Consider the following 26,426-nt stretch of genomic DNA (forward strand, 5'->3'; position numbering starts at 1 on the left):
TAATCATGTATCACTATCGCTTATAGTAACATTTATTACGTATTTAATTCTCTGTTGTGCAGTCATTATCAGGAGTTAGTAATATTTGGGATGAAAGTTTGATGAGAAACTAAGCTCTGTTCTCTCAGATGAGTGACACCTCTTTAAAGAAGAGTAAGGCCATTCTATTTATTCATCTGCCAGCACCCACAGGACCTGGTTTTTCATCTCATTGCTATTTATGGGAGTTCAATGTTCAATGTGGAAAACTTGATTGCCATGTTCCACCGCAGGGCCCGGAGGGATAACCTGGAGAGTGTCAGCTGCTGCTGTGGATTCACTGTTGAGTTGCTGAAAATGTTCTTTGGAGTATCCTTGGATCTTGAAGAAGAGAAGTACCATCCTGTGAGCAAGACAATCGTATCCATTTAACATCAGTTCATAAGTGGGCCTGGCGGCTTCGGAAAAGCCTTGTGTCCTGATGGCCAACATGTTGCTGGATCTCTCAGGCTTTCTCTTCCCATCTCATACCTTTCATCTACTGGATTTGCCATTGGGCAAAGGCCTGGAGCTGTTAGATTGCTGCCCTTTTGATCTGCATCCTTGACTTGTTCTGCTAGGCAGTGAAGGCTCTGTTCCAGGAGGTCATACAATTCAACAGCAGTTTGTCAAACTAATCCTGGTGATGATGACGCTCAAACCCAATGGAATCTCATACAGCCGACTTTATTTTGAGTGCACTAGAATTCTAGAGTTGAGTTAAACAAGGGAAGATTTTCCAGATCGGTCATGAGCTGAATTTGGAATTCCTGTCTTCAGTTGGGCTGCTTTAGGACTAAGACATTGCAGTTCACCTCTTCCACCTTTTGGTCTTTGTGATGTTTTGATGCTCAGTGGGTGTACATTACTGACTGAATCAATCAATGATCTGTCCAACAGGCACCAGTCCTTCACACAGACCAAGCGATACAGTGCTCACTTTGACCTGAACAATGACGTAATGCAAGAGGTGTCAGTTCTTTGATCTAGAATGTGGTTTTGTGCAAGATTTGCAGCTCAGGTTGAGGTTTAGGATGTAGGTTTGCTCGCTGAGCTGTAGGTTTGATATCCAGACGTTTCATTACCTGGCTAGGTAACATCATCAGTGGCGACCTCCAAGTGAAGCGAAGCTGTTGTCTCCTGCTTTCTATTTATATGTTTGTCCTGGATGGGGTTCCTGGGGTTTGTGGTGATGTCATTTCCTGTTCGTTTTCTGAGGGGTTGATAGATGGCATCTAGATCTGTGATTGTTTATGGCATTGTGGTTGGAGTGCCAGGCCTCTAGGAATTCTTTGCCATGTCTTTGCTTAGCCTGTCCCAGGATAGATGTGTTGTCCCAGTCGAAATGGTGGCTAGCCACAAAAAGACACGACCCTCTCTCCCTCATAGTCCTACACACGGATGAAAAAAAAACACCATTTCGACTGGGACAACACATCTATCCTGGGACAGGCTAAGCAAAGACATGCCAGAGAATTCCTAGAGGCCTGGCACTTCAACCCCAATGCCATAAACAAACACATAGATGACATCTAGATCTATCAACCCCTCAGAAAACGAACAGGAAATGACATCACCACAAACCTCAGGAACCCCATCCAGGAGAAAGATTTAAATAGAAAGCAGGAGACAACAGCTTCACTTCAGTTGGAGGTCGCCACTGATGATGTTACCTAGCCAGATAATGAAACATCTGGATATCAAACCTACAGCTCAGCGAGCAAACCTACACTCTAAATGTGGTTTTGTATTGGTCCTTTTGCAGGAAGAAGCTGATTGTGATAACGAGGCCAGGCTGAGCAGCCTTTGTCAGCCAGATGACACCATTTGCAGCCTTTTCCACCCCTATTTCCCAATGGTAGCGGCCTGATGTCACATTCCCCCAAACGAATGACCTTGCCATCTTTTGAGTTGGCAGTGATGACTTCCTCAAGGTTAGAATAGGATGTTTCCTTCATGTCTTCATGGGATTCGAGTGTCTTGGCATAAGCACTGACAATGGTGACCTCATGGTTACAGCTCAGATGGAGGTGAAGTGTCATCAGTCTTTCATTTCTATAACTGGGGAGTTTTGACAATGCACGCAAGGACCTAGTCCTGATTGCAAAGCCAACTGTGCGGATATGAGGATTGCTGTCACTCTTGCCTTTCCAGTGCGACTTGCATCCTGCAATTTGCTCCTTAACTGCTCCTTCTCAGGAAGGCAGGTCTTATTGAGGGTGGGGATGTCAATTTGGAATCTCAAAATCTCACACAATATATCTAGAGTTCTTCATGGGTGCTCACTCTTGAGATGAGTCTTCTAACATTCCAAGTTGTGAAATTAAAAATTTCCCTTTTCTGCCCGTGATCTTGCAAAAGAATGGTTCCTCAACCAGGAGAAAGTGGCACTGGGCCTTTATTTTTCTAGCGTCCTTCCCATTTAAGGTGAGTAGAAGAGATCTACTCAGTTACAGATGCTGCTGCCCAAAGACACCCCTGTCCCAACACAGCTGATGATTGGCCTTCACGTCTCTTGTCCAGGTGCAGGATCTTGACCAGGAACTCCAGGTTCACAGACCTGACCCCATAACCAGCCAAAGGATTCAGACATTGGACCCTTGCAGAAACCAGCACGTAATAAGGCGGCCTTGGTGATATTGGCATTGTCCACATAATCTTGATGGTTTGGAAGTTGGATTTTGGTGGTGTTGAGCCCTCATGGCTGGGAGCAGCTTTCTTTTACAACCTACTTCATTCACAGCTGGTAAGAGATACACAGTCTTTCTCCTGTACGGCCTTTGAGGACTTTTTGAGCCATCCTTTGTCTGGCACCTACCCCTGACCTTGCAGCCATGCAGGAGCAAGGAGCTGTTGACAACATTGCTCAAGGGATCATTGGGACGACCATTGGTGAAGCACAACAGCGTCTTGAACATATCAAAGTGGTAATCCACAGAGATTACAACATCTTTTTTTTAGATTAGATGCTCTACAGAATGGAAACAGGCCTTTCAGCCCAACAAGTCCACAACAACCCAGACCCATTACCCTACATTTACCCCTGACTAACGCACCTAACACTATGGGCAATTTAGTGTGGCCCATTCACCTGACCAGCACATCTTTGGATTGTGGGAGGAAATCGGAGCACCCGGAGGAAACCCACACAGACACAGGGAGAATGTGCGAACTCCACACAAACTGTCACCCAATGCAGGAATTGAACCCAGCTCCCTGGTGCTGTGAGGCAGCAGTGCTAACCACTGAGCAACCTGCCACCCCAGTCTGCTTAACTGGCTTTGGGGTGTCCTGAGGTTGGGATATGGCACTATTTGAATGCAGGTCATTTGTCATGTTTCAGTAACTCTTGGTGTAACACTTCTCAGTGCATATCAGTAACCCCCACATTCTCATTAATCCTTTAGTGTAATGCTCCCTGGTGTATCACATCTCACTAATTCCTCAATGTAACACTTTATCCATTGTTAATTATTAACCTTTGAATGTAATGATTAATCTGGTAATGTAATGCAGTAATTACTTTGTACATTAACTGCTTCAGTGGGATGCTCAATTTGCTCTCCACTGCTTCACTATCTTTCTTCTTCTTGAGTTCTTTGCTTAAAGGCAAGTCCAACCCACAGCACCACAATCTTCACCACAGAAGGTAAATTGCAAACCTATCGCAGCCGGAACGAGAATTGAACTGTGTGCTGTTGGCACCAGTCTGATCCACAGGATCTCTGTTTTATTCATTAACGGGATGTGTGTGTTGCTGGCTGGGCAAGCATTTAATGTTGTATCTAACTGTTAAGAGTCTATGGGTCTGGAGTCACGTGTAGGCCAGACCAGGCAAGAATAGCAGTTTCCTTCCCTAAATGGCATTAGTAAGTTAGATGGATTTTTCCTGAGAATTGGCAATGGTTTCATGGTCATCATTAGTCTAAAGTCCAGACATGTATTGAGTTTAAATTTCACCATCTGCCATCACAGAATTCATACCAAGGTCTCCAAAATATTCTCTAGGTCACTGGACAAATAGTTAGCAATAATATCTCTAGGTCACCACATGGCTATCAGGAATCTCTTCTGTTCTTTCCCATACCTTTTATGGGTGTATCAGAAAGATTTGTAGGATGCTATTCAGCCTGCTTGTCGTGACTGTGTTATGAACATATATTCCTTGGTCGTCATGGACTGGAATAGGATTCGTACCTAGAATCTCTGGCTCAGGAGAGGCAGGGACACTACACATAGTATCTCTAGACCTTCCTCCTTTCAGTATATTTTCCTTTAAATAAGATGACCATAACATCCTCTGCCACAGCCTCACTTCTTGTTCCACTTTCACAGATATCCACTGAGACTGTTAATAAAAGCGAGTTCTCCTCCAAGTCTCACAACATCTTGACTTGGAAATATATTGTCACTTCTCAAGTGTTGCTGGAACTCCCTCCCTAACAGCATTGTGGGTCAACCTACAGCAAATGGACTGCAGTGGTTCAAGAAGGCAGTTTACCACCATCTTCTCAACGCAGGTTAGGGATCAGTAATAAATTTTTGTCCAGCCAGCAATGCCCACGTACCATGAATGACTGAAAGGAGATGCAATTAGGGACAGAAAGGAGACAGGTTACAGCTGTTAATTAATTGATGTCTAGGTATGTATAAAGGGATTAGCTATGACTGGGGATACAGCAGCCAGACTTGGATAGTCAATAAACTCTCTGCACAAGGAAAACCAATGTCTCGTAGTTTTTATTTGAACAACTGCTGGGTGACATGGTGGCGCAATGGTTAGCACTGTTTCTTCAGCACCAGGGACCCAGGTTCAATTCCACCCTTGGGCAATTGTCTATGTGGAGTTTGCACATCCTCTCCATTGGTTTCCTCCAGCTGCTGCAGCTTCCTCCCCCAGTCCACAGATGTGTAGGTTAGATGGATTGGCTGTGCTGAATTGCCCATAGTATCCAGGGATGTGCAGGCTAGGTAGATTAGCCATGGGACTGTAGGGTTACAAGGAGAGTGTAAAGGGTGGATCTTGGTGGAATGCTCTTTGGAGGAGCAGGATGGACCCGATAGGCCAAATAGCTTGTTTCCACACTGGAGATTTTATGATTCTAACCCTAGTTTAAATCTACTAACAGATATCACCCATTTGTTTGAGGTTTGTGAGCACCTGAGGAGGCCTTTGTCTCAGTAGGAGTGCAAATTGGAGAAGGAGATAGCAGGACATCCAAGTCATAAGCGCATCCAATCTTCTGGTTCCCTATTTTATTTCTTGTAAGGTTATGAGTTGCAAAATTCTGAGGCATTGAACTCCATGCTAAATCTGGTGAACTTTTCTTCTCATGTTGAGTAAGGCCCTGCACCCAAGGAGGGAGTCTCCAAAAACTTTCTTCTGTTCAATCTTGGGACAGATACTGAGAAAGATACTGTCAACAGAAGTCAGCTGCAATCACACAATCAGGAGAGGGCAGAGGTCAGGAGACCTGAGCAGACTGAACATAGCATGCACCCTGTTGGTTCCCCTCCCCCCCCCCCCCCCCCCCCAACAAGTTTTGTCTCACTTCCAACCCCCTACCTCCACATCTCCCCAGCAGCACATGGAGTCTGGCTTTGAAAGAACTGAAACAGAGAAAAACGTTTTTTTTTAAAATCTCACAGAAATAGAGAGAATAGGAACAATACGCAATTTGGCCCATCAAACTTGTTCTGTCATTCATCTACATTATGTCTGATTTTTTTTTACCTCAATATCATTTTCTTGTACCATTCCAATATTCCTCGATATCTTTCATATCTAGAAAACTATGGCTACATACACATCTCATGATTAATATGAGAAGCAATGACAATACCCAACTGGCTTGTTTGAACAAGGACAGTGAGACAATTATTTGATGAGAGGTCTTTTTCCAGACTCCTTCCTCTCATTGAAGGATGGATGAAATGGTGCACCACTATCCTCACTGCCTCACTGTTTGTGTGCATTCCTTGGTGTTGCTTGTCAGGAAACTATGGGGTAAAAACAATGACTGCAGATGCTGGAAACCAGATTCTGGATTTGTGGTGCTGGAAGAGCACAGCAGTTCAGGCAGCATCCAAGGAATATGGAATTTCAAAGGAAGTGCAGGATAAGTGGAACAATATTGATCTAGGCAATCACGAAAGAGATCGTGGGAGTCATAATGGATACACCTCACAAAATATCAAGCCATTGTCTACTTTCACAAAACAAAAAGAGTCTAGAGACAGAAGAGTGGAGTGAAATTCAGTAGAAATAATCTTTCCATTATATAACAGTAGCAGGTTCCCTCTTGAGGTCTACGTGCGGTTTCTGGAACCCTCAATACTATCAATAATGGTAACCAAAGAAACTACTGGATTGTCATAAAGACCGATATGGTGCAATTAGTTTCCTATAGAGAAGGAAATTTGCTGATGTATTCTGGTCTGACCTATATGTGGTGGACTCCAAAATGCCCTCTGAAGTGGCCTGGCAAGCTACTCAGTTGTATTCAAGAAAGTAGCTCATTACCACCTTCTGAAGTAGAGATTGACAAAAGGTATTGGCTTTACTAGGGAAGCCCAATTTCCATGAACGAACTCAAGAGAAAAGGTTATTGCTACAGAATAATACAGAAGACAGGAAATGAAAAAAAAAATGCAATTATAAAGTTCTATTCACATTCTTTACAGCCAGTGGTGTGCTTTCAGAAAGGAGAATTACTTTTGCAAATGTTATAATAGAAATTCTAAGAAGGGAGTGAATAAAATGGAGTGGAGTTCAGCTGGAACCCAGAGAAAAGAGAGAACAGAGGAAGAATGTGAGTGTAGAATTGGACTGAAGGCACATTTTTAGCAATGAGCTACCAGGAAGTGGTATTTCGTCTCTTACATTCTTCGGATGTTGCTGTATATCTCCAACAGGATCTCCATGTCTGACAGATTTTGCCAGATGTTGGTGATCCACTTCCAGTAAGGACCGGATTTATTAATCGGATGGCCTGTGAGTCATTGATGCAGTTCCATTTTAGAAGATGCCATTAAGAGAACCGAGGCCATTTCGGAGCAGCACAATTTCTGAAGCAAAAGGTCACAGCTCACAAACCAGCTGGATTTCCTCAAGGGAATTTGCTGCTGCTTTACAAACTGCTGATGCCTAAGTTTTTTTGCTGGATTTAGGACTCCAAGGGTGAATGTCACTAATTATCTAGATTGATATAATTTGTTCATGCCCATTGCTGTTGTCTCAATAATGACTGCAATTAAGACAGATCTTATTTGTCTGTGAGATACTTTGGATCATCTTGAGGTTGCCAAAGGTGCTCTACAAATTCTAGATTCTTATTTGACAAAGCATTTGGTTAGTTTACCTTAACTTCTGTTTGGCACTGTGACATTTTAAAAATTCATTGACGGGATGTGGACATGACTGTCTAAGCCAGTATTTATTGCCCATCCCTAAGCACTCTGAGGGCAGTTAGAAGTCAACCACATTGCTGTGGGCCTGGAGTCACATGTAGGCCAGACCAGGTGAAGACACCAGGTTTCCTTTCCTAAAGGGCCTATTCACAAAAGTTTCAAGGTCATTGTTAGGCTCTTCATTCCAGAATGAATATCACATTTCACGGGACCTGGACTCCCAGAACAGTACCACAGTCTCTGGATTAAGAGGCTACTGATAATCCCACTAGGCCATTGCCTCCTCCACCTTCTGTTTCCTTCAGTGAGTGGTCATGGAATATTTCCTGACATTTTAGGCTCTCGATAAATGAGCCAAACATGACTTAATTTAGTAGTGAGGATGTACCTGTTCTTGCCCCTGACTGTATGAGGGGAGCAAACATTTGAAAATTTAAACAAAAGGCATGTACATTGTTGAGAAAATCTAGCTGACTGTATCTCCATTTAAATTGATCACATTCCTATCACGATACTCTCCTCCAGTTCCCACTGCTGTCCACCTCCCGACAGTGCTCCCACTGCTCCCCAGGTCCTGCAGTGTTCCTGTACCCACTGCTCCTCACCTCCTACAGTATCCCTGTACCAACTGCTCCCCACCTTCTACAGTGTTTCTGTACCCACTGCTCCACACCTCCTACAGTGTTCCAGTACCCACTGCTCCATACCTTCTACACTCCCTGTACCCACTGCTCCCCATTTCCTACGATGTTCCTGTACCCACTGCTCCCCACTTCCTCCAGTGTTCCTGTACCCACTGCATCCCTACCCCTACAGTGTTCCTGTACCCACAGCCCCCACTTCCTACAGTGTTCCTGTACCACTGCACACCATCCCAAACAGTGTTCCTCTACCCACTGCTCCCCACCCCCTCAGTGTTCCTGCACCCACTGCTCCCCACCCCCTAGAGTGCTCCTGTACTCATTGCTCGCCACCCCCTACAGTGTTCCTGTATCCACTGCACCCCATCCCTACAGTGTTCCTGAACCACTGCTCACCACCCCGTCACAGCGTTCCTGCACCCACTGCACCCCATGCCCTACAGTGCTCCCGAACCCACTGCTTCCCACCTCCTACAGTGTTCCTGTACCCATGGCTCTCCACCTCTTAGAGCGTTCCTGTTCCCACTGCTCCCCACTTCCTACGATGTTCCTGTACCTACTGCTCCCAACCTCCTCCAGTATTCCTGTACCCACTGCATCCCTACCCCTACAGTGTTCATGTACCCACAGCCCCCACCTCCTACAGTGTTCCTCTACCCACTGCTCCCCATCCCCTAGAGTGTTCCTGTACCCACTGCTCACCTCCCCCTACAGTGTTCCTGTACCCACTGCTCCCCACCCCCTACAGTGTCCTTGTACCCAATGCATCCCACCCCCTACAGTGTTCCTGTACCCACTGCTCCCCACCCCCAACTGTGTTTCTGTACCCACTGCTCCCCACCCCCTACAGTGTTCCTGTACCCACTGCTCACCACCCTCTACAGTGTTCCTGTACCCACTGCTCCCCACCCCCGACTGTGTTCCTGTACCCACTGCTCCCCACCTCCTACAGTGTTCCTGTACCCAATGCTCCCCACCTCCTACAGTGTTCCTGTACCCAATGCTCCCTGCCTCCTACAGTGTTCTAGTACTGACTGCACCCCACATCCGACGATGTTCCTGGACCCACTGCTCCCGACCTCTGATGGTGTTCCTGGACCCACTGCTCCCCACCTCCTACAGTGTTCCTGTACACACTGCTCCTCACCCCCTAAAGTGTTCCTGTACTCACTGCTTCCTGCCTCCTACAGTGTTCCTATACCCACTGCTCCCCACCCCCAAGAGTGTTCCTGTACCGGCATTCCTCACCCCCTACAGTGTTACTGTGCCCAGTGCTCCCCACCTCCTACAGTGTTCCTGTACCCACTGCTCCCCAACTCCTACAGTGTTCCTGTATCCACTGCTCCCCACCTCCTACAGTGTTGCAGTACCAACTGCTCCCCACCTCCTACAGTGTTCCTGTACCCATTGCTCCCCACCTCCTATGGAGTTCCTGTACCCAGTGCTCCCCACGCCCTACAGTATTCCTGTACCACTGCATCCCTACCCCTACAGTGTTCCTGTACCCACTGCTCCACAACCCCTGCAGTGTTCCTGTGCCCCCTGCTCTTCACCTCCTACCGTGTTCCTGTACCCACTGATCCCCACTTCCTACAGTGTGCCAGCATCCACTGCTCCCCATCACTTAGTGTTCCTGTACCCACTGCTCCCCACCCCTCTGCAGTGTTCCTGTACCCACTAGACCCCACCTCCTACAGTGTTCCTGTACCCACTGCTCCTCACCCCGTACAGTGTTCCTGTACCCACTGCTCCCCATCCCCTACAGTGTTCCTGTACCCTCTGCTCCCCACCTCCTACAGTATTCCGGTACCCACTGCTCCTCACCCCCTACAGTGTTTCTATACCCACTGCTCCCCAGCTCCTATAGTATTTCCTGTACCCATTCCTCACCACCTCCTACGGTGTTCCTGTACCCATTGCATCCCCACCTACAGTGTTCCTGTACCCACTGCTCTCAACCTCCTACAGTGTTCCTGCACCCACTGCTCCCCACCCCTCTGCAGTCTTCCTGTACCCATTGCAGCCCACCTCCTATAGTGTTCCTGTACCCACTGCTCCCCACCTTCTACAGTGTTCCTGCACCCACTGCTCTCAACCTCCTACAGTGTTCCTGCACCCACTGCTCCCCACCCCTCTGCAGTCTTCCTGTACCCATTGCAGCCCACCTCCTATAGTGTTCCTGTACCCACTGCACCTCACCCCGTACAGTGTTCCTGTACCTACTGCTCCTCACCCCCTACAGTGTTCCTGCACCCATTGCTCCCCACCTCCTACAGTGTTCCTCAACCCACTGCTCCCCATCTCCTACAGTGTTCCGGTACCCACTGCATCCCACCTCCTACAGTGTTCCTGTACCCACTGCATCTCATCCCCTATAGTGTTCCTGTTCCCACAGTACCCCTGCTTCCTGCAATGTTCCTGAACCCACTGGTGCCCACCTCCTACAGTGTTCCTGAACCCACTGCTCCCCATCTCCTACAGTGTTCCTGTACCCTCTGCTCCCCATCTCCTACAGTATTCCGGTACCCACTGCTCCTCACCCCCTAGTGTTTCTATACCCACTGCTCCCCAGTTCCTATAGTATTTGCTATACCCAGTCCTCACCACCTCCTACAGTATTCCTGTACCCACTGCATCCCACCTCCTACAGTGTTCCTGTACCCACTGCATCTCACCTCCTACAGTGTTCCTGTACCCACAGTACCCCTGCTTCCTGCAATGTTCCTGAACCCACTGGTGCCCACCTCCTACAGTGTTCCTGAACCCACTGCTCCCCATCTCCTACAGTGTTCCTGTACCCTCTGCTCCCCATCTCCTACAGTATTCCGGTACCCACTGCTCCTCACCCCCTAGTGTTTCTATACCCACTGCTCCCCAGTTCCTATAGTATTTGCTATACCCAGTCCTCACCACCTCCTACAGTATTCCTGTACCCATTGCTCCCCACCTCCTACGGTGTTCCTGTACCCACTGCATCCCCACCTCCTACAGTGTTCCTGTACCCACTGCATCCCCACCTCCTACAGTGTTCCTGTACCCACTGCATCCCCACCTCCTACAGTGTTCCTGTACCCACTGCTCCCCACCTCCTACAGTGTTCCTGTACCCACTGCTCCCCACCTCCTACAGTGTTCTTGAACCCACTGTTCCCCACCTTCTACAGTGTTCCTGTACCCACTGCTCCCCACCTCCTACAGTGTTCCTGTACCCACTGCTCCCCACCTCCTACAGTGTTCTTGAACCCACTGTTCCCCACCTCTTAGTGTTCCTGTACTCAATGCACTTTACCTCCTACTGTGCTCCGATAGTATTTCCTGTACCCACTGCTCCCCACCTTCTACAGTGTTCCTGCACGCACAGCTCCCCACCTTCTACAGTGTTCCTGTACCGACTGCTCCCCACCTTCTACAGTGTTCCTGCAGCACTGCTCCCTACCCCCTACAGTGTTCCTGCACCCACTGCTCCCCACCCCTCTGCAGTCTTCCTGTACCCACTGCACCCCACCTCCTACAGTGTTCCTCTACCCACTGCTCCCCATCTCCTACAGTGTTCCTGAACCCACTGCTCCCCATCTCTTAGTGTTCCTGTACTCCATGCACCTTACCTCCTACAATGCTCACCCCGTACAGTGTTGCTGTACCCACTGCACCCCACTTCCTACAGTCTTCCTGAGCCATTGCTCCCCACCTCCTACAGTGTTTCTGTACCAACTGCTCCCCATCTCCTACAGTGTTCCTGTACACACTGCTCCTCACCCCGTACAGTGTTCCTGTACCCACTGCTCCTCAACCCCTACAGTGTTCCTGCACCCATTGCTCCCCACCTCCTACAGTGTTCCTCAACCAACTGCTCCCCATCTCCTACAATGTTCCGGTACCCACTGCATCTCACCTCCTACAGTGTTCCTGTACCCACAGTACCCCTGCTTCCTGCAATGTTCCTGAACCCACTGGTGCCTACCTCCTACAGTGTTCCTGAACCACTGCTTCCCACCTCCTACAGTGTTCCTGTACCCATTGCTCCCCACCTCCTACGGTGTTCCTGTACAACTGCATCCCCACCTCCTACAGTATTCCTGTACCCACTGCATCCCCACCTCCTACAGTGTTCTTGAACCCACTGTTCCCCACCTCTTAGTGTTCCTGTACTCAATGCACTTTACCTCCGTCTGTGCTCCTATAGTATTTCCTGTACCCAGTTCTCCCCACCTCCTACAGTGTTCCTGTACCCACTGCTCCCCACCTTCTACAGTGTTCCTATACCCACTGCTCCCTAACCCCTACAGTGTTCCTGTACCCACTGCTCCCCACCTCTCTGCAGTGTTCCTGCACCCACTGCGCCCCACCTCCTACAGTGTTCCTGTACCCACTGCTCCCCACCTCTCTGCAGTGTTCCTGCACCCACTGCGCCCCACCTCCTACAGTGTTCCTGTACCACTGCTCCTCACCCCGTACAGTGTTCCTGTACCTACTGCTCCTCACCCCCTACAGTGTTCCTGCACCCATTGCTCCCCGCCTCCTACAGTGTTCCGGTTCCCACTGCTCCCCACCTCCTACAGTGTTCCTGTACTCACTGCTCCCAACCTCCTACAGTGTTCCTGCACCCACTGCCCCCCATTTCCTACAGTGTTCCTCTTCCCACTGTTTCCCACCTCCTACAATGTTCCTGTACCCTCTGCTTCCCATCTCCTACAGTGTTCCTGTACCCAGTGCTCCCCACCTCCTACAGTATTTCCTATACCCACTGCTCTCCAACTCCTACAGTATTCCTGTGCCCACTGCCCCCCACCTCTTACTGTTCCTATACCCACTGCTCCCCACCCCTCTGCAGTGTTCCTGTACCCACTGCACCCCACCTCCTACAGTGTTCCTCTACCCACTGCTCCCCATCTCCTACAGTGTTCCTGATCCCACTGCTCCCCACCTCTTAGTGTTCCTGTACTCCATGCACCTTACCTCCTACAATGCTCACCCCATACAGTGTTGCTGTACCCACTGCACCCCACCCCCTACAGTATTCCTGCACCCATTGCTCCCTGCCTCCTACAGTGTTCCGGTTCCCACTGCTCCCCACTTCCTACAGTCTTCCTGAACCATTGCTCCCCACCTCCTACAGTGTTTCTGTACCAACTGTTCCCCATCTCCCACAGTGTTCCTGAACCACTGCTCCCCACCTCCTACAGTGTTCCTGTACCCACTGCTCCCCACCCCTCTGCAGTGTTCCTGTACCCACTGCACCCCACCTCGTACAGTGTTCCTATACCCACTGCTCCCCACCCCCTACAGTGTTCCCGTAACCATTGCTCCTCACCTCCTACAGTGTTCCTGTACCCACTGCTCCCCATCTCTCAGTGTTCCTGTACCCACTGCTCCCCACCTCTCTGCAGTGTTCCTGCATCAACTGCACTCCACCACTTACAGCGTTCCTGTACCCACTGCTCCTCACCCGTACAGTGTTCCTGTACCTACTGCTCCCCAACTTCTACAGTGTTCCTATACCCACTGTTCCCCACCCCCAAGAGTGTTCCTCTACCCGCTCTCCTCACCTCCTACAGTGTTCCTGTACCCACTGCTCCCCATCTCTTAGTGTTCCTATACCCACTGCTCCCCACCTCTCTGCAGTGTTTCTGTACCCACTGCTCCCTACCTCCTACAGTGTTCATGTAAACACTGCTCCTCACCCCGTACAGTGTTCCTGTACCTACTGCTCCCAACCTCCTACAGTATTCCTGCACCCATTGCTCCCCGCCTCCTACAGTGTTCTGGTTCCCACTGCTCCCCCCCACCTACAGTGTTCCTGTACCCACTGCTCCCCACCTCCTATAATTCACCTGAACCACTGCTCTCCTTCTCCTGTAGTGTTCCTGCACCCACTGCTCCCCACCTCCTACAGCGTTCCTCTTCCCACTGCTCCCAACCTCCTACAGTATTCCTGTACTCACTGCTCCCCACCTCCTACAGTGTTCCGGTACCCTCTGCTCCCCATCTCCTACAGTGTTCCTGCAACCAGTGCTCCTCACCCCCTACAGTGTTCCTATACCCACTGCTCCCCCCCCTACAGTATTTCCTGTACCCACTGCTCTCCACTGCCTACTGTACTCCTGTGCCCAATGCCCCAACCTCTTAGTGTTCCTATACCCAATGCTCCCCATCTCTTAGTGTTCCTGTATCTACTGCTCCTCACCCCGTACAGTGCTCCTGTACCCACTGCACCCCACCCCCTACAGTTTTCCTGCACCCATTGCTCCCCGCCTCCTACAGTGTTCCAGTTCCCACTGCTCCCCACTTCCCACAGTGTTCCTGAACGACTGCTCCCCACCTCCTACAGTGTTTCTGTACCAACTGCTCCCCACCTCCTACTGTGTTCCTATACCCACTGCTCCCCACCTCCTACAGTATTTCCTGTACCCACCGCTCTCCACCTCCTACAGTGTTCCTGTAACCACTGCACCCCAACTCCTACAGTGTTCTGGTTCCCACTGCTCTTCACTTCCTACAGTGTTCCTGAACCACTGCTCCCCACCTCCTATAGTGTTCCTGAACCACTGCTCCCCGTCTCCTGCAGTGTTCCTGAACCACTGCTCCCCATCTCCTACAGTGTTTCTGTACCAACTGCTCCCCACTTCCTACAGTGTTCCTGAACCACTGCTCTCTGTCTCCTGTAGTGTTCCTGTACTTACTGCTCCCCCCTCCTGTAGTTTTCCTGTACGCTCCTGTACGCACCTCTCCCCACCTCCTACAGTGTTTGTGTACCCACGCTCCCCACCTCTTACCGTGTTCCCGAACTCACTGCTCCCCACCTCCTACAGTGTTCCTGAAACCACTGCTCCCCTCCTCCCTCAGGGTTCCTGAACCTCTGCTCTCCATCTCCTATAGTGTTCCTGTACCCACTGCTCTCCAGCCCCTGCAGCGCTCCCACCGTTCCCCACCCATAAGACCCACCACATCCACTGCACGACGTCCATAAAATCCATTGCAAGAATTTGCCAGTCAGATGTCACAATGGGTATCCGTCAAGCAATAAGTAATCAGCATACATTATTCTAACTCCTTTCTCACTGCTACCTGTCCCTTCAAGCTGGTTGAGGCCAGTGGAATACGTTTGAAGTACCATCACATTTGCATTGTCGGAAACTCAGCAGCTAATATGCTCACAACCAGCTCACACAGACAACAACATGGTCATGAACTGAACTTTGTGCAGAACTCTCTTTGAAGGAGTACCTTTGGTTTCTAGCGGCCTCCTGAAAAGCAGATTTAATCTCATCTGGAAATCAAAGCACACCCGACAGTGCAGAATGCCCTCACCTTTGCACTGGCTGCATCTGTTTTGATTTTTGTGTTCACCTCCTGAGGTGGGATTTGGATCCCTCCATGTTTTGAGTCAGGTGAGCGTGCTCCCTACGGAGTTGTACAGTCGAAAGGCAAGGAACCTCATGGAGACTCCAGGACTTGTTGCTGACAGGAGGACAGCCCCATGGGAATTCGCCCCTCAAATAGAAATAAATTGCTGCAGGTGCTGCAAGTCTGAAATAAAAACAAAAAGTGCTGGAGAAACCCAGCAGATCTGGAGGTATCTGGAGAGAGAGAGAGAGAGAGACAGACAGAGAGAGTTAACATTTTGAGTCTGATATGACACGTCCTCTTCAGTTCTGAAGTAGCGTCATATCAGACTTGAAACGCTGATGTTTTTTCTCGAAGGTTAGGAAGGTACAAATGTCTGAAAGAGGAATAAGAGGAGGTCACACACCCCTTCAAGCCTATTCCGTCATTCAATAAGATGGTGGCTGATCTGATTTTAACCTTAACTCTACGTTTCTGCCCATCCCCAATAATCTTTCATCCCCATGGTAACCAAGAATCTATTGCCCACAGCCTTAAAAAGGTTTAAAGATGCTGCATCTGCTGCCATTTGACGGGAAGGAATTCCAAAGATTCTCAATCTCTGTCTTAAATGGGTGACCACTAATCTTTAAACTTTGGCCTCTAGTCCGAGGGGAAACATCCTTTCCAAATTCACCCAGTCAGATCCCCTCAGGATCTTTTACCTGTGAAGCTCTTCCCCAGAGAATAGTTGGAGTTTGAGCCATTCAATACTTTTAAGGTTCCTGGCTGACGGAGAGTCAAAGTGTATGAGGGCAGTCAGGAAAGGGGAGTCGAGTCACCATTAAAACAGCTGTGATCTTCCAGAATGGCTCAAAGGGCTGAATGGCCTGCTCCTGATTTCTATGTTAGGAGGAGTTCTTGAGGAAAGCTGCACAATGTTCGTTTCTGGAGGGAATTCCTGGTAAAGTACTGCGAGGTGAGTAAAGGTACCAATCAGGAGCATTAAATGGATGGATCCCCCTGTGGTCCATTTTTATTGGTTCATTCCTCCTTGTCTTCATCATGTGAGATGTTCCAGATAAAAGGACAGCGCTGAAGTAAGGCCGTATCTTTTTGTTTCAGTGATGTTGGTGGGTTTGTTACGTTACGCTCAGGTGATGGAGAGACACCAGAACTCCTTACTGAACACAGCAGCGTTGGTCACTTGCTGGATCTGTGCTGCAGGCCTCATCGTCGTGGGAAATTTCCAGGTAAAACATAAAGGAAACTTCTAGCCTTCGGAATAAGTCTTGCCAACCCCTTTGTCCGTCTATTATTCTAAATAGGTGCTAACCCAGTCGCATCAAATAACTATGTAACAACAGTAACTACACATAAGGAGGCAACAGTAAGGAAGAACTGGCACCTTTTGCATCCCCAAGTTATCTCAAAATGATGAGTTAGTTTTCAAAGTGTAGCCTTTCTTGGAACGTAAGGGCCATAACAGCTCCTTTGTGCACAGCAGGATCCCCCACAAAGCAAAGCAGAAAGTGACAGGAGAATGATGTAAGCGAATTGTAGAAAGTGTATGGCAGTGAAAGAGGCCACTTAGCCCATCGTGTCTGCTTTGGCCAAGCAGCCTGATCCCACTCTCTGGCACTTGGTCTTTAGCCCTGCAGCTTACAGTAGATTAGATTCCCTACAGTGTGGGGACAGGCCCTTCGGTCCAACCAGTCCACACCGACCCTCTGAAGAGTAACCCACCCAGACCCATTTCCCTCTAACTAATGCACCTAACACTGTGGGCAATTTAGCACGGCCAATTCACCGGACCTGCACATCTTTGGACTATGGGAGGAAACCAGACCACCCGGAGGAAACCCACGCAGATATGGGGAGAATGTGCAAACTCCACACAGACAGTTGCCTGAGGCTAGAATCGAACCTGGGACCCTGGTGCTGTGAGGCAGCAGTGCTAACCACTGAGTCACCATACCACCCAGTACTTGAGGTGCGGATACAGAGACCTTTCAGATACAATGAGGGTTTCTATCTCAAGTAGTTTCTCAGGTGGCAAGTTCCAGACCGGCTGGCTAAAACAGCTTTTTCTCATCTCCCTGTTAATTTTCCTATTAGTCACTTTAAATACATGTCCCCTTAGTTGCTGGCCCCTCTCCTAATTGAATAAGTTAAGGTCTCGTCTGCAAATTGGCGTCTCTGACAGTTCAGCACTCCCTCAGTATGGCACTGGTGTCACACACTAAGAGTGCTGACTCTGAGAGACAGAAGACATTTTCAGACACTCTACAGTGCCCTGTGGGTAGTGAACGTCTCTTGATGATGAATAGACTTTTCTTCATTGTCCACCAAGGAAAGGCAATTGAAATTTAATGCAGTCAAGTATAAAACTGCAGAACAAAGGGGCAAAATAAAGAACTCACATACTCCACAAGTGGTGTCACAACGGTTAAAAGGTAAAAGGACCAAAATGCTGAACAGATTTAGCGCAAAAGCTGTCCAGTCCCCACACACATGGGTAACCAGAAAAGCCAGTAGGCTATTGAGCTACACATGGTAAAAGGAAGTAGGTAATTATCAAATTACATAGCGTCCTATAAGGCAGCACTTTCAATCATTCATCTAGTTTCAATCATTGAGACACAAGGGAGATAGATATTCAACCATGAGGCTAATCCTCATTGTCAGAAGGTCATAATCAGGAAAATAGGTCATTGGTAGGGGCAGTGATAGGGGATGGAGGGGATTAATCATGATTCCTGAGGGTGATTGTCCCAGAGAAACACTAGCTGCCCTCTAAGACTTACTGCTGGTGAAACTGTCCATCGCCCATGGTGTTGATTGGAATGAGCCCCATTCAGTTTCTGCCTAAATTGGCAGTCAAGGTCCACTCCCGTGTCCAAAGGGAATCCATTACAAATGGCACCAGTCACAGTCTCCAGTAGAAGGACTGCGAATGTGACTGCCCTATGCTGAAGTTATTACCATCTACTTTGGTTCAGGGAGCCAAGTTGGAGCATAGGGACTGACCAATGTGCAGAGCAACTCCCAGTCTGAGTAATGGAGACAGAATGCCTGCAATTGTTCAAAGAACACAAATGTAAGCTGTAATGGAGGATGTGTTAGCATCGTTCTGGAGGGATGAACTCAGATAGCCAAGTGGGTGTGGATATGGAGGGACATTGATCCTCAATGAGTAAATGAACTTGAGATAGAGACCAGCTGTAATCTAGTTGAATGATGCAACAAGCTCAAGAGACTGAATGGTCTACTCCTATATTACTATGAATGGCTTCCATCTTCTGTTGAGATGGTATGATTTTGTAAAATGATTTAAACCTTCTATGAGGGAAGCAGATAGAGAAATACTGGCCAGAAGTGCTCAGTGTTTACACCAACTTTCTGGGCCAGAACATCACTCAGATGGGCAGACCGCCAGCTGTAAATCAGAGCATTGCTTTCAGCAGAACAACAGCCAGCCTCTGAACACCTCACTTAAACAATCTTTACTTACTGGCACGGGAGGGGGGTGGTTTTCCAATGTCACACTGGTAGCAGTGTTAAAGGGCCCGTGCTCCTTCCTTGAGCCTGATTTCAGTCTCCATTTGCCAACTGACAGACAGGGGTGCAAGACCAGGGGGCACTGTACAAACAGTTTTTTTTAGATTCCCTACAGTGTGGAAACAGACCCTTCGGCCCAACAAATCCACACCAACCCTCCAAAGAGTAACCCACCCAAACCCCTTTTCCCTCTAACTAATGCACCCTACGCTATGGGCAACTTAGCACGGCCAATTCACCTAACCCGTACATCTTTGGATTGTGGGAGGAAACCGGAGCACCTGGAGGAAACCCACGCAGACACGGGGAGAACGTGCAATCTCCACACAGACAGTCACTCGAGGAATCAAACCTGGGCCCCTGGTGCTGTGAGGCAGCAATGCTAACCACTGAGTGACTGTGCCGCCCAAGTTGCAACCTCTTGTCACTCAGGAGGTATTTGTGAATCAAATAGCAAGATATGTTTGAACGTCCACCATGAACCTCAAAGGTAGCTTCTCATCCAGAACAAAAATCAAGAATTCCTCCAGTGTGGAAACAGGCCTTTCGGCCCAACAAGTCCACATTGACCCTCTGAAGAGTATCCCACCCAGACCTATTCCCCAAACTTATTACTCTAAATTTACCCTGACTAATGCACTTGTGCTACACATCCCTGAACACTATGGACAACTTAGCATGGCCAATCCACCTAACCTACACATCCCTGAACACTATGGACAACTTAGCATGGCCAATCCACCTAACCTACACATCCCTGAACACTATGGACAACTTAGCATGGCCAATCCACCCTAACCTACACATCCCTGAACACTATGGACAACTTAGCATGGCCAATCCACCTAACCTACACATCCCTGAACACTATGGACAACTTACCATGGCCAATTCACCTAACCTACACATCCCTGAACACTATGGACAACTTAGCATGGCCAATCCACCTAACCTACACATCCCTGAACACTATGGACAACTTACCATGGCCAATTCACCTAACCTACACATCCCTGAACACTATGGACAACTTAGCATGGCCAATCCACCCTAACCTACACATCCCTGAACACTATGTGCAATTTAGTTTGGCCAATCCACCCTAACCTACACATCTTTGTGATGTGGGAGGAAACTGGAGCACCTCGAGGAAACCCATGCAGACACAGGGAGAACACGCAAACTGCACACAGTCGCCCGAGGCTGGAATCGAACCTGAATCCCTGGCGCTGTGAGGCAGCAGTGCTAACCACTGAGCCACCATGTCGCCCCCACAGTGAGCAAATGTGTGTCTCTATGTAGGTAACAGCAGCAGAAGAGGTATGGAAGTAGGAAAAGGGCCATTAGTTCTCTCAGATCTCTCCTATCTATAGACTGTACTCCAAATCTTTGTCACTTACCTGCTCAGCCCGGTTAACTCCCTGATATAGATCCTCTCCCTTCTAATTCTGAGTCCAATGACCAAATGTTAACTCAACTCCCAGAGTTGTAGATCTGTACAAAATGGGTTTGTAGTGTTAGTCAGCTGTTTTGACACCTTCTCCCAGTGGCACGGACAGTATCAACTTCAACACTAAAACGGGAAAAAGATTGTGCAAAGATCTTGTCAGAGTAGAGTTGTAGAGCCATCACATAAGATAAGACCATTCAGCCTATCAATGTGGGGTGGGATTGCTTGCACAGTGGTTTTTGGCAAGGACCATATAATCGTCTGTCCATTTCATATACAAGCCTTCAACATTCTCTCTTTCCCAGAACTGGCATCAGATGATGTGTTGCATTTCCCAATCACTTCCTCCAACCTCCTTATTTACTGCAGTGAGAGAAACTAGTTCTAGAGAAATGAGATTACAGGCAGTGCCTCCACAGATGTTAAAATGTGGTGCTGTTACTAATCAAACTGCAATGTTTGACAGACTTGGAAATGTTTTTCCCTTATTACGGAAAGTTCTCCTTTTAGTTTAACAGCTCAGCTAAGTTCAAAAACATTGATTATCTTTCACAGATGGTGCTATGGCTTCAAGACACATTGTTAACTTCAAATATGAAATTCGTCTTGATGCATGTGTTAACTTAATGTTTAATGTTTTGAAAATAACACAAAGTTTATGAATCAGAAAGATATTTTACTGTGGATTAGATTCCTGTGAATTTGATTACAGAGTGTATCACTATCCTTTGAGAAAGTGGCTCAATTTAATATTTTACAGGTTTTACTGTTTGTGTGGTTAGTCCTCACTGAGATTCTGAGGTTAATTTCGAAGTGAACTCTGTGCCTGGATTGCTTCCACAACATTAAACCTTCTCTTTAAACGTACCTTACTGTTTTTCATGAATATCTGATCTTCAGATGGAACAAACCTGGGTCAGGAACTTAAGGCAGTGTTCTCTTTAAAGCAACTGTTTCAGACCAATGCCTTTTTCTTTATAATTCAACATATTAATTATCTCACTGGAATGACAGCACAGAAATGGGTCATTTGGCTCAATGGGTCCCTGCCAATTGTAATGCTTTCCCACGAGTCTTTGCCGGGTCACTTCATCAAGACATCCTTGTATTTTGTCTGTCTCATATACTTCGCTAGCTTCCTCTTAAATGCATCAACACTATTTACCTTGACTAGAATAAAAAGGTGACATAGTGGTAATGTTACTGGACTAGTAATCCAGAGGTAGGGCACAAAATAATTTTATTCATTTTATTTTTCGAGGGCTTCTCTTGAGATTTGCTCAAGGGCCACGTTTTAATTTTGGGAAGCTACCTTTTTATTCTCTCAACTTCCCTTATTGGATGTCATAGCCTGCTCTGGAGGGTTGCTTGGCCCAGTTGGCTGGATGGCTGCTTTGCAACACGGCATGACGCCAACAGCCTGGGCACAATTCCCATGAGGTAACCATGAAGGACTTCACTTCTCAACCTCAGTCCTTGCCTGAGGTGTGGTGACCCTCAAGAGAAACCACCACCAGTCATCTCTCTCCAGTGAGAGCACAATCCACGGGGACTAGGGCACCTGTACCTTTCAGGAACATTCTGTGTTTGTGTTGACGTATGGGTAGTCTGACTCACACAGAAGCAGAATTGGAATAATTCATCACTATCCTCAAAAATTCATTAAATCTAAAGCCACAGCACTCGAGGAAGGCATGGTTTTCCAAGAAACCACAGTATTTAAAATTGGCACAAGACAATGGGCACTGTTTAGCAACAAAAATTCTTTTTTCAAAATAACTGATACACACTTATGCACACATCTGTTTTACACATTCAGCTTCACTCAAGTCTCATGCAAACTACCAGACTGAAAACCTTAAAAGTTTTATTTCCCAAGCTATGGGTGTTTTCCCTTAGCTAAAAAAAACTACACAATATCCAGAACCTTCTAAACTGAAAGCCTAATGCACAATTGTTCCAAGGTGATATCTCCCAGACTGTGGTTTTAAAAATAAACCACCATAGCTACATAAATATCGATGTTAATCATTAAACCCCTTCAGATACACAGACCAAAATTTTAGATTTAGTTTTTTTTTTAGATTTAGACTTTATTATTATGTGCTCTCAAGTACTAAAATACAGGAGCACAGTGGAAAGCTTTCAATGCTGTGACACACAGCGCCATCTTAGGTATAAGTATCTAGGTACAAAAACTTAAAAACTAGCCAGCAGCTCAAATCCAAACTCAAATTAAGTGAACTTAATATATATATATATATTAAAATTATAATACATATATTGTATATTATATATAAATAACCTATCTCACCATTGATCTATTGTTGGGCCGAAGGGCCTGTTTTCTTACTGTAGGGATTCTATGATCACAGTAACCAGTTCTACATTCTAAACTCTCACTGGCTAAAGAAATTTCCCCTCAATTCCTTATTGTATTCATTGATGGCCATTCTATATTCCTAACATTATTGTGTCAGTTTGAGGGTCTTTTACTTTTTTGTTACTTAATGCTGTTGATAAGGATGTTCTGACTAACATAGGACAGTTGAGCAGCAAAAACAACTGCATGACCTGAACAGATTCTGAAATCCCTTCGTCTAAGATAATCAGGAACACAAAGGCCAGTGTTTCAACAAGCCGATGTGAACAGCTAGAAACACATGCTCAATTTTTTTTTATTCCTTAAGGGAGATAGCCACTCCACTGATGAAAATCTGAACAGAATTTTAAAAAAGTGATATTTCTCCCTTACTTGTATTGGAGATTGAAACTTTTGATCTTGATCCCTGGTCACAATGCTATTAGAATCCCTACAGTGTGGAAGCAGGGCATTCAGTCCACACCAACCCACCCAGACCCACTCCCTTACCTTATCCCTGTATTTCTCCTAGCTTGCCCACCTAGCCTGTATGTCCCTGGACACTATGGGCAATTTAGCGTGGCCAATCCACCTCATCTGCACACCTTATGACAGTGGGAGGAGACAAGAGCACCTGGAGGAAGCCCACGCAGACACGGGGAGAATATGCAAACTCCAAACAGACAGTTGCCCGAGGATGGAATCAAACCCAGGTCCCTGGCGCTGTGAGGCAGCAGTGCTGACCACTGAGCCACTGAGTGCCTTTTAATACCTTTTTTCTGTTTGTTCGTGGATGCTTCAACCCCGACTTCATTTCCCAATCTTTGTTGCTCTGAGCAGTGTTTCTTTATGCTGATGGTGCTGCCAGTCAGTAGTGAATGAATCCCACTTAGTATGTGATATCACTTTAAAAGAGAACATACTAAAGATCAAGGAGCCAGGTTGTAGGATATATAACTGATGTGTTTTATGATCTATATGTTAGCTTATGTACTCTCAGAAATAAGAAGGGAATGATGATCTTGGTGGGATTGCACTATAGGCCCCCTGATAGTCAGAGGGCAATTGAGGAGCAAATATGTAGAGAGATTTCAGATTATGTGTAAGAATAATAGGGTTCCAATAGGAGGGGATTTTAACATTAACATAGACTGGGACTGCCATCATGTTAAGAGCTTGGATGGTGAGGGATTTGTTCAGTGTGTTAAAAAAAAAACTTATTTTATCAATATGTAGATGAACCTACTAGAGAAGGAGCAAAAATTGACCTTCTGTTGGGAAATAAGGCAGGGCAAATTAGTGGGGAAGCACTTTGGGACCAGTGATCATAATTCTATTAGTTTTAAAATAGTTATTGAAAGGTATAGGCCTTGTATAAAAGTTAAAGTTCTCAGTTGGAGTAAATCAAATGAGACAGGACCATCCTTAAATTTTCCTTTTTGTTCTTTCTTCCTTTCCCTTCAGTGAAGCACATTGGTATACTCGTCTGAATTGAGTCTGTATAAGTGTGAGACACTGTTGCTTTTTGTAATCTGGAACAGCCGGGGAAAATGCTAAGTCCTACTGATGGTTCTACCACTCAGGCTTTATCAATGAGCTGAGCTATGTAGCCAGTGGTCAGCTCTGGAGTCCTCACACCACTGTTCCAGCTGTCAGATCTCCGTGTCTGTTAAGGAAGATTAACCCGATGACAGTAACACACCAGTTTCAGAAGGTCTCTGTCCCATATGATGTGGAGGTGCGGGTGTTGGACGGGGGCAAATAAAGTTAAAAATCACACAACACCAGGTTATGGTCCAACAGGTTTATTTAGAAGTACTAGCTTTCAGAGCACTGCTCCTTCGTCTGGTAGCTGATGAAGGAGCAGCACTCCAAAAGCTAGTGTTTCCAAATAAACCTGTTGGACTATAACCTGGTGTTGTGTGACTTTTAACTTTGTGTGCCCCACAGGCATTTTAACCTGATGCCCCAGTGATGTAACCAGGCCAATGCATTATCGTGTAACAGGCCATTGACTGCAACACCAACCCTCTAAAGCACAATAATCCGCTCATCAAAGTAGAATTTCTGAAGTTTTAGGTTGCGATTAGATGGCAGAATCCTGGAGAAAGGGAAATTGCTCTCTGAAATGTACAGGGCACAAAGATATACATGTAATGTTAAATGAAAATGGATTTGAGAATGATCAGATCAGCCATGATCTCAATGAATAGTGCAGCAGACTTGATGGGCTAATTGACCTCCTTCTGTTCCTCCATTTTATGGTTGAACACAGCCTTAAAATAATATGAGATAACGATGGTGATGACAAGACAAAAGAATGGACTGAGGAACAGATGGGCACTGGAAATTGATTTAAAAACCTTTTGGTTCTAATTTTATTATAACCTTTGTGGTCAAAGTAATATGGGGGCGGGCGGTGTGTGGTTGGAGGGGGATAGTGATGTGAGGTAATGTCACTAGTCGTTTAGAGGCCAGTGCTCTGGGGGATAGGTTCAGATTCTACCAGAGTTGGTGGAATTGTCATTCATTGAATAAAATTGTAATCTAGTGCAGAATTTTATAAAGGAGCAGTTGTCACCAACTCTGTAGCCCTGAATAGCAGAAAAGTTGATTGGAACCAACAGGCCAAGAATTAGATGCCCCCCACCCCCAGCCCAGGGCTGTATTTTTCTGCTGATGAGCAGATTTCCTTCCCTAAGGGGCATCAGTTAACCAGGTGACTTCCTCCAAAAACCAATATGGTCACCATTTAGGCAAGTTTTTCATTAATTCAGATCCCACCATCTGCCACGGTGGGTCTTAAGGCCATGTCCCCAGAACATGAGTTAGGCTCTCTGGATTACGGGTCCACTGCCCCCGCTTCACTATTTATTATTACTTATTGACATATGGTGGGTGGATATCAAAATCAATGTACATTTTTGGAGGTAAACTCAGTGTGGTTTGGACGGTAGTGAGCTGGTCACTTATCACCATTTATGTGCCTTTCCACCGAAGGCGAACTGAGCATGGGACTCCTAACACCTAGCCCACAATCTCATGGTCACTTTTATTGACTTCTGTAAAAACCCACCTGGTTGACTAATGTCCTTTAGGGAGGGAATCTGCCATCCTTACTTGGTCTGACCTACATATGAGTCCATACCTACTGCAGTGCCGTTAACTCTTAACCACCTTAAGAGCCAACCACTTTGCTGTGGGTCTAGCTCTCCCTTTCACAGGCATTGCCCCTTTAATGCAATAGTAGTTTTGCAACAGAAAATTTACTTAATCCCAGAAATTCTGTAAACATCTGTGGGCCAGGCCTCTGCCTTTTACAAGTCCCAGCGATCTGAACGCACAGGGATTCCTTTCAAGAGCTGGGCTCTAAGACAAGGTGGGCACAAGCCTTAAAGGCGACGGCAGTCAGCAGTGAAAGGGCAGTTTGTGATTCCAATTGGAGGTGAGTGTGTTGGCACATTCAGCCTGGAGCCTTTCCAAGCTGTCAGTCTGTGGTGAGTGGGCCCACTGAGCTGTTTGCAAGCACCTCCTGTTTGATGGCACACTGTAATCCCCTATACAGGCAAATAAAGGTTTGGTTGTGACTGTTTGATTTGGCACAGTCGCTGCATCGTGGATAATTCTGCCTCTGGTAAGGTCAGTTCTCGTAAGCTACATAA

The 26,426-nt window shown here is 47.0% G+C and overlaps 1 protein-coding gene across 2 annotated transcripts in view; it reads left to right on the forward strand.

The window, feature by feature from the left end:
• The window catches only part of LOC140484606 (transmembrane protein 150A-like), a 120,950-nt gene that overhangs the window by 76,446 nt on the left and 18,078 nt on the right, over positions 1–26,426 (forward strand). For both annotated transcript variants that reach the window (XM_072583112.1, XM_072583113.1), the window contains one exon: positions 16,517–16,644. In XM_072583112.1, coding sequence (XP_072439213.1) covers positions 16,517–16,644 — 128 coding nt within the window. The remainder of the gene's footprint in view (positions 1–16,516; positions 16,645–26,426) is intronic.

Source organism: Chiloscyllium punctatum, chromosome 13 (assembly GCF_047496795.1).
Source record: "Chiloscyllium punctatum isolate Juve2018m chromosome 13, sChiPun1.3, whole genome shotgun sequence".
NCBI lineage: Eukaryota > Metazoa > Chordata > Chondrichthyes > Orectolobiformes > Hemiscylliidae > Chiloscyllium > Chiloscyllium punctatum.